At 37.0% G+C, this 13745-nt stretch overlaps 1 protein-coding gene across 1 annotated transcript in view; it reads left to right on the top strand.

Annotated features, from left to right (window-relative positions):
* The first annotated feature begins 1119 nt into the window (after positions 1 to 1119).
* TMPRSS15 (transmembrane serine protease 15) overlaps positions 1120 to 13745 on the top strand; it is a 128679-nt gene continuing 116053 nt past the window's right edge. The window contains exons 1-2 of the mRNA XM_070751550.1: positions 1120 to 1173; positions 1781 to 1892. Of these exons, the coding sequence (XP_070607651.1) occupies positions 1120 to 1173; positions 1781 to 1892 (166 nt within the window). The remainder of the gene's footprint in view (positions 1174 to 1780; positions 1893 to 13745) is intronic.

The following is a 13745-nucleotide window of genomic DNA, read 5'->3' as shown; positions in this document are numbered from 1 at the left end:
TCTCTTACTAAATCTACATGTGTCACTCCTGCTGCTTATATGATATAAACTCAAAAGCAGATGGCTAAGGTTCTAAATGGCATTTTTCACGAGTCCATATAAAGTCAGGATAATGTGTCTTCTCTTACTGTTTTGTCCTTCTGGTTTTAAGGGTTTTTTAGAGCTTCTGTATAGAAAATAAACTTTTAAATCTTGCTGGCATGATGGTACAGCATGCAGTTTTTACTGGACCCATTTTCTAAAGATTCATAAAACCTGTTCTTAGAAAAATCCAAGAAACAAATGGTCAACATTGATATTGTTTATAGGTAAATCTATATTAAAATGTGTATGTGTATGACAGACAGATAATTTTCTTAAAATAGGAATATGTTTGGCTCAAATTTTATTGACAGCTACTGTAGGTTATACTTCAAAATTTACCTGCCAAATAGTCCGTGCCAAATAGTCAATGAATCTCAGTAATAGCAAGATGTCATAGTAAGAAAATTATGTTTCATTATGTTACCAATAGAGTTCATCTATCATTTTGTTGTTTTAGCAAATGATTGACTGCTGTAATTATTGCTAAATTACCTTTATTGCTAAATTACCTTGAATAAAATCCAGCTTAATCAAAATACTAATGAACCATTATTGTTCATTTATTTCAATATTGTTCAAAGCTATAATATAGCAGTTTATTAAAAGATATTCCAAATTTGGGTATTTAATATTTTAACTTATCACATTCTCTTTATTGTTAGATAGACATATGCGATTAGTATACAGTACTACAAAAACTTATCCTTTAGATTAATAAAAAGAAATTCTTCACTAACTCAGCTAAATCAACAAACATATGTGCTGTGAAATATTAGATTATCTGGGAGTAATCTAAACTAAATGTCCTTACCTGCATTTTAACTGCATATCCTACAAATGACAATTTATCAGAATAAATCAATAGTGGCCATAGACATGGCTGACTTCAGAGTTTTCAAAGCTAAATTAAAATGTGGAGAAATGAAGAGATTTAATAGAAAGGTTGGACTATACTTCAATTTAAGGCTATTTAACCAAACATTTTTCAGGTATTGGGATCGTCCATCTTTAAATACTAGGTAAATGGAAGCAATAATGGGCTTTCTAAATATTCCAGCTGGTGATAAAGTAAGAGAAAACTCTGGCCAGGTAGGCCTGGGCTCATTTAGTATTTTCTCATGCTCTCATGTTCTCATGGATATCTTAGATAAGAAAAACGTGCATTTCAATAAATTCAGAGCAATTAAAGCATAGAAATGGTACAGCAAAAATGATTATTGGAGATCTAAAAAGAAAGATACATCTAATATATGTGGACAAGTTTCAAATCAGGTACAGAATTGCATTGTTGATGTTAACAAAGAGAATCTGAATGGCTGAAGTTGGTGAGAGAAGCTAAGAATAAATAAATTTCTTTACATATTGTCACAATGAATAGATAAGAAAAAGAAGTATGCTAATTATTCTGTGAAGGCTGCACTAGTTTGTTAGTTGGTTAGTTAGTTAGTTAGTTAGTTAGTTAGTTAGTTAGTTAGTTAGTTAGTTAGTTAGTTAGTTAGTTAGTTAATTGGTTGGTTGGTTAGTTGGCTAGTTAGTTAGTTAGTTATCTATCATTAAGCATTAGCCACCCATTTCACTAATATGTTCTAGAAGTTTACAACTATTAAAACTCTTTAAAAATAAAACAAAATATGTAAGATAATAGAAATATATTACTGTGGAACACTCATCTAAACACAATGTAATCACCTTCCAGATTGTTCATGGGAGCATCAAGGATGCTGGAACAACTACACATTTGGAGCCTTTTGAAAAGCTAACAAGGATGAGGTTAACTTCACATCTATGGTGGAACAATGTTTTAAAAGGTAAGAGTCACTGTGCTGTCCCCAGAGACAGAGATAGTTGGACTGTATTTAGGCATGTCTCTTTAAGATATTGCATTAGGGGAAATGTAGTGAAATTGCACTCTGGGTAATGTAGTTTTATATGTGACCACATTTGTGTATTCCTATTGGCTTTGACTCGGGATGAGGGGTAATTAGAGAGAACATTCCAGAAGGTCTTTTGTCTTCACTCACTAAGCCAGCCAACATGTAGATGCTACACCTAGAGCCGGGGTCAATTCAATCTCTTTTTACCTGCATAATGGGAAAGATTATACTACAGAAGAATTGCATCATAACTGTGAGTTATTGTGAGAATTCCTGTAATAAAATGATCTGGGATATCTCATTGTGCTGAGTTATCTGACTGGGAAAAGTTGAGCTTATTCCAGAACAGTCACAGTAGAAAAGCTAAGTTATTTTGCTACCATCAGATGAAGCTGTTTATCTGATGGGTTTGCAACATATCCCTCAACCTGGATCTTATGGAATAGATAAATGTGACCAGGAACAAGAAAAGTCAAATAATCTGGAGCTACACCATGTTAAGGCTTTAAAATTAAAACCAGCACCTTGAATTGCATCAGAAAGCAAACTGACAATTAAGGAAATTGTAAGAACAGAGGTATAACATATCCATTTTAGAGGCACACATAACTGAGTCTAGCATCATTCTGCACTAGCTTCTGGGTACCCTTCAAGGACAGCCCATGTAGAGTACACTACAGTAATCCAAATAGAAGGTGACTAGGGAATGAGTGAGCTCTCCAAACAAGGAACAGGTACAACTAGCAAACAACACAAAGCTGTGTAAAGGCTCTTCTAGCCACCACTGCTATCTGATATATGATATGAATGATATCAAACTGGGCCACTGAAGACTAAGCTTTTTTTCCCCAATCCAATTTTACAGACTTACACGGAGTTTCAGGTGAAAGAAAATGGGTGCTAGGAAATGCATAGAGATTAGTCATATTGCAAAAATTCTATGGATCCAGTTATTTCCATTGCTGTCATAATGATGAACATCTCTAATTAGATTAATTAATTAAAATGTTCTAAATTCAGCAGTTATTCAGTAATGTATGATTTACATTTCCAAAGAAAAAGAAAAATGAATAGCTGAAAATGCAAAGAGATTACTTGACTATGTTTGTTTTAATGGAATATTAGCCTACAAATTTTATTTCAGGACTCAAAGACAAAGTAATATCAGAGCCTTTTAACCTCCAATGATATTCTAGGGCAGACCTCAGTGACCATTTTGGAAAATAGCATAATTGAGCAAGAAATTGCTCAACTCACATACATCAAACTGTTTCAGGCAATTTCATAAGGTCTCAGCAATGATCTTAAACACATTACAATTGTTAATTGACAATGTTTTTATAATCTGTTTTATATTAAATTCACTTCTGCAAAATGTCATGTTTTCCTCTCACTCACATCCTTGCTGTTTAAATTCTGTATCAGTCTAACTGTATTTAAAACCCTAACAGTTTTAAAACTTGTTCAACTTTATTTCTAGACATTTTTTCTAAAACATCTTAATGTTTATGGTTAAATTTCCACTTTTGACCTTGAAGCTCTCTCTTTCTGAATTTGCATCTAGTCAAAAAATAAATTCTTCCATTCACTTTTTTTCTAACTCTTTATTATCTTTCTCTTGTAAACTCTTTCAATATTCTTTTGCAGTTGTTCTACTTAGGTCTCACACTTATTTCTTCCCATCATTCTTCTTCTTTCTTCCTAAATTCACTTCTTTCCTACTTTCAGCATTTTCTTTCTAGTGTTCTTCTAGTGCAGTGTTTCCCAACCGGTGTGCCGCGAAGCTCCTAGGGAAGCTCCAGCTGGGCGGGGCGCTGCTGGCGCCCCTGCCTGAGTGTCGTCCTGTGGATGGTCTTGGGCTTCACAGTCGCTTCCTGGTTCCCTCTCCTCCCACCGCCTGGGTCTCCCGCCGTCACCTCCCACCAAGCCGGCAGCCGTTGCCGTGAGTTCCTCGAGTGGGAGCTGCCGCTTCCCTCCGGCCAGCCCAGCCACGCTGCTGTAGAAAGCACAGAGGTTATTGCCACCGCTTCAGCCTCCACTCAGGGAGCCACTGTGGTCACCGCGCCTTTTCCTCTCACTCAGCTCAACCACGATGGCTCCCTGAGTGGAGGCAGAGGCGGCGGCAATAACTTCTGCACTTTCTACGGCAGCGTGGCTGGGCTGCCTGGAAGGAAGCGGCAGCTCCGGCCCAAGGAATGAGGCGCTGGCGGTAGACACAGGCGGTGGGAGGAGAGGGAACCAGGAAGCAACCGTAAAGCCCAAGGCCAGCCACAGGACGACCTTCAGCCAGGGGCGCCAGGACTGTGCGCAGCCATGGTGGGAGTAGCATGAGAAAGAGAGGATTCCATCCCACGAGGAGACGCCCACTGAGCTGCAGGTCCCGCTGCCATTGCCTTCTTTCCCTCCGCCTCTTTCTCCTCGTGCAGCCTAAGTCCGCCTTTGCGAGTCCGCCCTGGCTTTCGCTTTGCCCCACGATTTCCCTGCAATTTCATCCAGGCCACCTCTTGCCTCCTTTTGAACTGCGGGAAAATCTGCGGGCGAAGCAAAAGCCAGGGCGGGAGAGAAGCGCGGGGGTGGGGAAGGAGGAGAGCCCCTCAGCGCTTCCCCTCCGCCAAGCTGCCTGCTTGTCCTCGCGCCTCGTTGCTACCTCCTGCCTTTTTCCAGGGGCCTTTGGAAGGTACCCAGGGAAGGGGGGGGATTGGGGTGGCTGCAGCGGCTTCTCGTCCTCCTCATCCGGCTGCTAATACCCGCCCGGCCCCTCTTGCAGTCCCTTCACCGAGCGCTTTTGTCCCAGGCTGTCAGCGAAAGGGCTACAGGACAGGCGGGGCAGGCGTTCTTCTCACAGCTGAGGCAGGATTTGGAATGTCGGGGGTGTGTGCGTGCGGGCTCCGCATCCCCCTGCCACCCGGAACATTTAAAATAAGAAAAACCTTCGCCGGCCTCCACAGAGAAGAAAAGAAGGGAGAGAAAGAGAGACAGAGAAAGAGAGGCAGAGAGAGAGAGAGAAAGAAAGAGACATAGCAAGAGAGACAGACAGAGAGAGAGAGAGAAAGAGAGACAGAAAAAGAGAAAGAGAGAGAAAGAAAGAGAGCTAGCAAGAGAGAGAGAAAGAGAGACAGAGAAAGAGAGACAGAGAGAGAGAAAGAGATAGTAAGAGAGACAGAGAAAGAGAGAGAAAGAAAGAGAGAATGAAAGAGAGATAGCAAGAGAGCAGAGAGAGCAAGGGAGAGAGAAAGACATATAGGGAGGGAAGGAGGGAGAGAGAAAGAGCAAAAAAGAGAGGAAGAAAGAAAGAGGGATGGAGAGAAAGAAGGGAAGGAAGGAAGAGAGAGAAAGAGTGAGGGAGAAATAGAGCGAAATGGAGGAAGATTTTTTTGTCAAAACTTTTCTTTAGCTGCCCCTCCCCCCCGTTCAGTGTTCCCCAGGATTTTGAAAATATGAATAATGTGCCGCAGCTCAAAAAAGGTCAGGAAACACTGTTCTAGTGAACTCTAGGCATTGAGTTCAATTGCTCTAAACATGAAAGTAATTTGCCATCTTCCTTTAGAAAATGATTTCACATATTCCATGATGGACTTCTTGACAAACTTAATTAGAATTATCTTCCTCCAACTTTGATACCTTCTATCTGTCAATACTTTCCAGAATCGACTTTGTGTGGATATTATCTCTTTTACTTATTCACTGTTTTGTTGAGCCCAATAAATTGCTTTATGGTTGTCTTTTCTAACCTTCTAAAACTGCCACAACTCTTGATTCTTCATAAAAAGGGTAAGGAGACTAAAACATTGCTTCAATTTTCCATCTGCTTTTGTTTTCAAGGTGAAAACACTGTCCTGGAACATTTGAGACTGATGATCTCCTAGATTGTTTATTATACCTTTTCTGCTCCTGAAAATTAAAATGCAAAGCAACATGCATTTGTTCCATTTCTGTCATCATGTGCTCAGCCAGCCTTGTTTCTATGAGTTTGTGTGAGGCATATGATTCCTTTACATAAATGTTTTGAAAACAGTGGGCAATTGCATCTATAGTTAAAACAGTATTTCATCCCTCCTCTTGATGGTAATAGACATGACTGTGTAAGTATATAAAAATCATAGAGATTTCGATGGCCCTTATGACACAATACACAGCAGAGAATTGAATTATAAAAATAAGACAAATAATCTATCAGTTTGAAAGCTATTATTATGTTTTTATTTTGAACTATTCATTTTCTGAAGCAATTTTCTTGCATCTCAATTTCAATCATAGTTCTATTCTTTGAGAAAGATGATTTTCACAGTCACGGGGGCTTAAATGCATATCATTCTATTTGGCCAAATATATTATTTCCATTAACTTTATTTTATAGAATCTGCACCAGTTTCCCTGGAGACATGACAACTTAAATAGATGTAGTGGTTCATAATTTTCTTCCTTATAATACTCATTTTATTAGGAATGGTGCCAGATATTCCAATAATCATGAGAATAAAGGTATATCGTTTAGGGGAAATATCTTATTAAGTATGAAACGTTCCTTATCCAATTCATTTTCTTGGTGGTGGTGGTGGTCTGAGGTCATTCAGGCAACTAAATTAAATACATAATATTATGCATGGTTCAATTGCTTTATCACAAGAGGGTTATCCTAGTCAGGGAAAAGAGCTAGCAGTGATTGCAGTATTGTTATCTCCAGTGAAAGTATTTCAGGTTGCAGTTTTCTATATAACAATCCTTTGAACTAACATTGGATGGAGTCAATAAATGCTGATGTGCTACAGTGTAGTTTTATAAGTTCATATAGAAAAAACATCTGAATAATCTTGTTGTGGTTATAGTAAGAGTTTCAAACCTCCACAACTGCTCATGTTTCGCAATCTAAAACTGCCCCATTTGAAGAATATTTTCATGATACCTTTTCATAGATGATAGATAGATAGATAGAGAGAGAGAGAGAGAGAGAGTGTGTTAAAAGAATTTAAATTGATTCTAAAATAAAAATTCTTGAAAATCATATTAAAAATATAATACATAAAATACAAAAAATATAATATAAAACCATAATACATTTTCAAAATGAATAGTGCTTATATGAAAGACCAATGATATATTTAATACATAGCATTTTTAATTAAATCATATTTCTGCTCAACATTACTTTCTCAAAGAAAGAAAAAAACAGAATAAATAGGTGTGTCTATATGTATATATATATATATATATGTATATGTATATGTATATATCCTTTGGGGAAAATGAATCTATGAATTGGGGGGAAACAATGTACATTAGACCCGTTTAATGTTCAACTGTGTGTAATGTAGGATTTTATCATTGCTCTATCTACCAAGTTTTTTAAAAATGTTTTATTCATGAAGTAATTTTGAAATTGATTTATATATATTATAATTATATTATCCCTATGCTGATCTTCATTCTTATTATTTCTTTAATTCCCTAGATTTTTTATAAAATTAATAGAAATATTATTTGTCTATAGTGTCCAAAGGTGTACATGGTTGTTTGGGTTTATACAATGAACCATTCAGAGTAGCAAAAAATGGCTGTGGCTGTTTATTTTACTATCTTATTAGTCATTACAGTTTGACCTTACTAGAAGAATATATTTTTTGTATGAACCATAGTTTTTCGCAAAATAACCTACTGAAATCTAGCCATTTTTCACTAAATGGGCATACAATTGGTAAATGCAATTTGTACTTTCCTCATTTTTGTATAACAGTCAAGGAAAAATTTATGCAAGATTCACATAATGTGCTTCAATTTTAGAAATAACAAATTTTATTGTATGTATTCTTTCGCTGTGCGAATGGCTTGTAAAAGGAAGATAAATTTTAATATTTATGAAAATTTACTTGTTCCAATTTTGCTTCTTTCTAATCTTTGTGGAAATGCTTTTTAAAACTGTAGTTATCAGAGATGCTAGCAAGTTTATATGCAAGTGAATTATTTGCACTAATAAACTAATAATATTTGTCTCATTTTTAAAAAAACAAAACCCAAAGGTTATGAAGGAAAAATCTAATATTGCATTGCCTTCCTTTTGAGATAACGTAGTGATAAACATTTGTAAAGTTTAGCAGCAGTGATATATTTACAGCTACCATTAGATGCAATCAGTTAAGCAGCCATTTGCGGCCCTACTGGAACGCTCGAGATCGGGGTGCGGATGTGGGCACAGGGCTGTGTGCATGCATGCCCATCCTTCAATTTCCTGCACATGTGCAGAGTCATGGGCCAAAGCCGTCCCACCTGGGAGCACCATTGGGAATAAATCCTGCAGGAAAGAAAGAATTTCTTCCTGCTGGCAGCTCCCAGATGGGATGGACCGCCGCCACCATGCAAGACCCAGCCCTGTGGCTGGTTTCATCGGCAAAGGCCCCCCATTTAGTCCCATGCAGGAGCTGCCAGAAGGAAGAAATCTGGGACTAACTGGGGCACCTCTGCCAATGCAGCCAGCCGGAAGCCACAGGGCTGGATCCTGCGTGACGGCGGCAGTCCATCCCACCTGAAAGGAAGGAATTCTGCAGGAAGGAAAGGATTTCTTCCCACTAGAGGCTCTTGGCCGGAATGGATGCTGACGCCACCGACATGAAGGACCCAACCCCGTGGCTGGTTTTATCGGCAAAGGCACCCCGGTTAGTTCCAGATTTCTTCCTTCTGGCAGCTCCTGGGTAGGACTAAATGGGGTGCCTTTGTCGATACAGCTAGCCAGCAGCCACAGAGCTGGGTCCTGCGCAGCGGCAGCAGCAGTGGCATTCATCCCGATTGGGAGCTGCCAACAGGAAGAACTGGTAACAGAAATTTTGAGAATTTAAAAGAACTGGTAAATACCACCTCTGACTGGCCCTGCCCCATCTATTCTATGCCTCCCAATTCCCAGCTGATCAGGAGGAAATGGGGATTTTGCAGTAACTTTCCCCTGGAATGCGGTGAGTATGGAGATTTTACAGTATCTTTCTCCTGCCTTGCTCTCCAAGCCACGCCCACAGAATAATTAGTAAAAAAAATTGTAACCCACCACTAATATATACACATGCATACATAGATAAATACATATTTTTAATAATAGAGCAGTGGTGGCACCACAGGATATTTTGAAGATTTGAAATACTTCTGATACTAACAAATTTGTACATGAAAATTTACTTTATAGATGGAAATGAAATTGAATTATGTGATATAATATGAAACCTTGCTGACTCTCTCACACCTACCTTTGGTCTTGCTCTGAGGGAGGGAGGGAGGGAGGGAGGGAGGGAGAGTGTGTGTGGAAAGGAAAGAGGGAGAGAGAGAGAGAAAGATTTTTTCAATATTTTATTGCTGCTAATGATTTTTTTTAAAAAAATCATTTTAGAAGCTCATTTATTGTGATATCAAATTATTCTTCAACATAACATTCTCCTTTTCCTCTAAATAATTTCCCTCCAAAACTTGCCCTAGAAAAGAACTATTTTTATGAAAGAAAACAGGAGGGTTTTTTAATAATATTGTGTTTGGGTATTACGTATTTCATTACTTTAAATTGCACACAGTCCTTGAGAATGATTAGCATAACATTTCATTTAAGAGAGGGATTATTGAGTTCTAGCATCTATAAAAAACTAAAAAGTAGAAATTGTGGTTGAAATATTTGACAGAATCTCTAAAATGAATGTGGACACCCAATGCCAGTAAGATTCATTTTTCTTAAAGAAATGTTTTATATAAAGATGCTATAAATTCTTTTGTAAGTGCCACAGACATCTTCTTTTGTGTCTCTTTCTGTTGAAATACAGAAAATCAATCAGGTTCTTGAAATGATACTCTGAAAATACAGTTTTATTCATTTAGCTTCTTTCAGGAGATTAGTAGCTTTTGAAATCTGAGAGAATGCTGCATATTACCACTTTTGATTTTTTTATATATATCTTGTCAGTGTTTGATATAACTGTGTGGCTCTTTTTTAGCTAGAAGTAGTTCACAAATTATTCCCAAAGTAGAAAACAACTTTCAAAGTAATCTTTGCAATTTCAGCAGGTTATATAGCTTATAATGGTATAATGACTAGCAATTTTGTTCTACTTTAATCATTAATAAACGGTATAGGTTTTATGTATTTTTCAAACCTGTTTATATTTCTTATCCTCAGCTTTCTGAGAATGCAAGTAAATAATAAATCTGCTAATCAAGCTAAGAAAAAAAATCAATCACCTCTGAAACACCTTCAGTCACTTTTGGGAGATTTTGACAATACAGTAGGTATGAGATTATTTGTTTCACTACTTTAATCTCTTTAAACACCTTGGCCAATTCAGAAATTCTGTTATATTATCACCTCTCTTTTTTTCATTCTTAAGGCACTTAAATTGTTCAAGTATCAATGTTCCATGTTACCTTGGTACTTGACTGCTTTGAAGCTCATCAAATTTGGTACTCAACTCATTTTAACGCAAAAAAGTTGTGCCAGTGCTCCTCATTTGTTTGGCACTCAATGCACAAGGTAGACTTCTCAGTATAGGTTGCCTTGTGACTCACTACATTGTTCCTTATAAGAAAAATTTGTTCAGTACACATCATTTTTTGTATTCACTGAACTTCCCAGAAACAATAAATTATGAGTACTGAGATAGCATTGTACTAGAATTCCCTGATAAAATGCTTAGTAAAAAATGTATGTAATTATATCTGTCTGTCTGTCTGTCTGTCTGTCTGTCTGTCTGTCTGTCTGTCTGTCCGTCCATCCGTCCGTCCGTCCGTCCATCCATCCATCCATATCAATATCTATATCTGTATCTATCTATCTCTATCTCTGTCTGTCTGTCTGTCTGTCTATCTATATTCTACCATCTATCTATCATCTATCTTTACTGTTTCCTGAAATTTTGATGTATCCAGTGAAGGGCTACCAAAAGTTTTACTACCACACTATGGGTGTGCTTATTAAATATCTTTCAGTGCAAATTGAGTGCTCTGGGGTGGAGCTCCATTTTTGCTACCCCAATGTGTTTCCTCCCCACCCCTGGTCCAGGCAGCAGTCCACCCCTGGATGTGTCTAAAATGGTGCTACTGATAAGAAACTGATAAATCTTTTAGGAAATGTATAATTCTACAGAACAAATAAAATAACCAAACTATGGTTAACATTGACTCAGGAGACCTATAGTGTCTTAAAATGTTGGATCTTTGATCAAAATTTTTCTATCAAACATTTAAAAATAATTTTATATTCCTGTCATACAATCTTTTCCTTTAATTCTTCTTCAGCAATCCAGTTTTATTTCATTAAGTAACTAGTGTAATTCAGATTGTATGGTGTGAAATACCAGCAAAAAGTATTTCCAACATATTTCTTCTGATCTGGGCTGAACAGATTTCATAGTGTTTTTCTGCGACAAGCACTATCATGGTTCTTTTGCAGCCTGAAAGAGGTTGAATGACCTGTTACTTAATTGTGTACTTGGAGGTAAAATATACAATCAATCTCTTGAATTTGCATATTTTCACATTCTGCACTTGAGGACACAAGGGTCAAAGTGTAGATTCATAATGAGATCACTAAAATAGTAAAGGATTTTATCTTTCGGAGCTTCAAAATTGACCAACATGGTGATTGCAGCCTTGAAATCTTGGAAGAACTGTAATGTCCGCATAAATAACATCCGGAAGAGTAAAGATATAGGCCTCCCAACCAAATGTAAATTAGTTAAACAAAATAATTTTCCAATTAGTACTTGTGGCTGCAAAATTTGGACTCTAAAAGAGGCAGTTAAAAGAAGGGTGGACACATTTGAACTAAGGTACTAGAGATGACTATTATATACCCCATGCACTGCAAAAATAACAAAGAAGTCCTTGACCAACATCACCAAAAATATCACATGGAGAGTTGCCAAGGGTCAGACGGGACTGAATGATTGAAAAAGATGATGCAATCTGTCCCAAATCATGTTATAGATATGAGGCAATTTATATCTAAACACTGCATTGCTCATAATCTCACAAATTACCCACACAGGATATATTTGAAAACTATAGAAAATACTGATTTTATATTAATCTAAATAAGCATATGGGAAGAGATCATTAAGTCAGGTCTTCCATCCTTAAAATTTATTATTTATTATTTACTCTTTGGACTTATATGCCGCCCCTATAATAAAATAATTGATGTTGCAATAAAACTATATTCATAAATGTAGTAGATGAAAATTTTAAGCATCTCTATTGAAGAATATAATAAATAGAAACTCAAGACTCAAAAGCCAGCATTACAATACATCCTTTGGAAGTTTTTGATATATTACAAAAGAAATAGACATTTTGATTGTATCATTATGCCATGAATTATTTGCATACCTGGAATTAACCAATTAGTATTCATATTCTTCATTTAAATATATATATTGATTATATATTTATATATTCTGATTATATGTATAATCAGAAATGGGATGCAAAACAAGATGTCATATTTCCTCTGTAATGGCATAGATTTATCATTTAGGATTTAGTGAAAATAAATTCAAAACAGTTAATATGATATAATTTTATTTAAAATTTTAAGAAATAAAGGTAAAAAAATAATACAAGCTAACACAAAAAGGCAAAAAGAAAAATGGTGCAAAAAATAACACTGAACATCAAGAAGAAAAAAGAAGGTGGAAGAAAAATGGAAAAGAAAGCAGATATAAGGAAAATTTAAAACATTTTAAACTTCATATTTTATGTTTTATTTTCTTCTGCTCTAGTTGGCAAATATTTTATATATCAATAGAATAAAGCAAAGTAAGCCTGAAAATATTTCTAAAATAACAGCTGAACTAGTGAAGTTCACATTAATTGCCTTTATTTCATCAATAAATGCAGTATTGAGAAGATTTGCAATATAGAGGCTTAGTCATATATGCACAAATGTTACTTGTGATAGTCAGAGGCTTGCTTTTTAGTAAATAGCAGTAATTTTGTAATAATGTATTAACTGCCTTTTTTAAGAAGCATGGTATTTGACTGAGTATCAAATTCCGGTAAGTTAAAAGCAAGGCTCCATTCCTATCGTTTCATCCCGCCTCTCAAGGACATAAAACTTCTTCCTCCATGATGGAAGGTTGGATTAAGAAGGCCATCACCATGGCCTATCAATGAGTGGGGCTCCCTAAACCCAGGGGTATCATGGCCTATTCTACCCACAGCACAGCAACCATGGCAGTGTGGTCAACCAGAGCTCCCATTGACGAAATCTGCAGGGCAGCCACGTGGGCATCCCTAACTCCCTTTGTTAGATGCTACAAGATAGACACTTTCACTTCCAAAGAAGCAGCATTCAATCGAAGCATGTAACAATGGGTAGTAGAGGCAGAGGGATCTCAAGCACACCTAACTAGCCTGCCAAGTTGAGTGGCAAATTTCTTTGGTATGTCCCATAATTGGAGGCTAGCTCCACCCAGCTTGGAGAAGGGGCATTGGTATAAACTGATATGCCCTTTCTCAAGGGGTGCAGCTAACCTACAAGGCCACCCAAGCTACTAGTCTGCTTGAGGTCTGAACATTTAGAGAAGGCAGAAGCCATCGGTAACATACAGAGGAAAATTGCAGGCAGAATCTGTTCATGTCCTTCATCTAAAGAAGGGGATTACAGGAAGTGGCTCTACTTTTAAAAAATACAAATTCAGTCTTCATTGGTCATAGGGTGGTCTTAACCCATATTTGGAGGCTAGCTTCACCCCTTGAGAAAGGGCATATCAGTGTATACCAATGCCCCTTCTCCAGTCATTACAACACTGGCATCAACAAACAGAA

This window comes from Erythrolamprus reginae, chromosome 4 (genome assembly GCF_031021105.1).
Source record: "Erythrolamprus reginae isolate rEryReg1 chromosome 4, rEryReg1.hap1, whole genome shotgun sequence".
NCBI classification, from domain to species: domain Eukaryota; kingdom Metazoa; phylum Chordata; class Lepidosauria; order Squamata; family Dipsadidae; genus Erythrolamprus; species Erythrolamprus reginae.
Note: the sequence above shows the minus strand (reverse complement) of the source record. Positions and strands in the feature narration are given on the sequence as shown.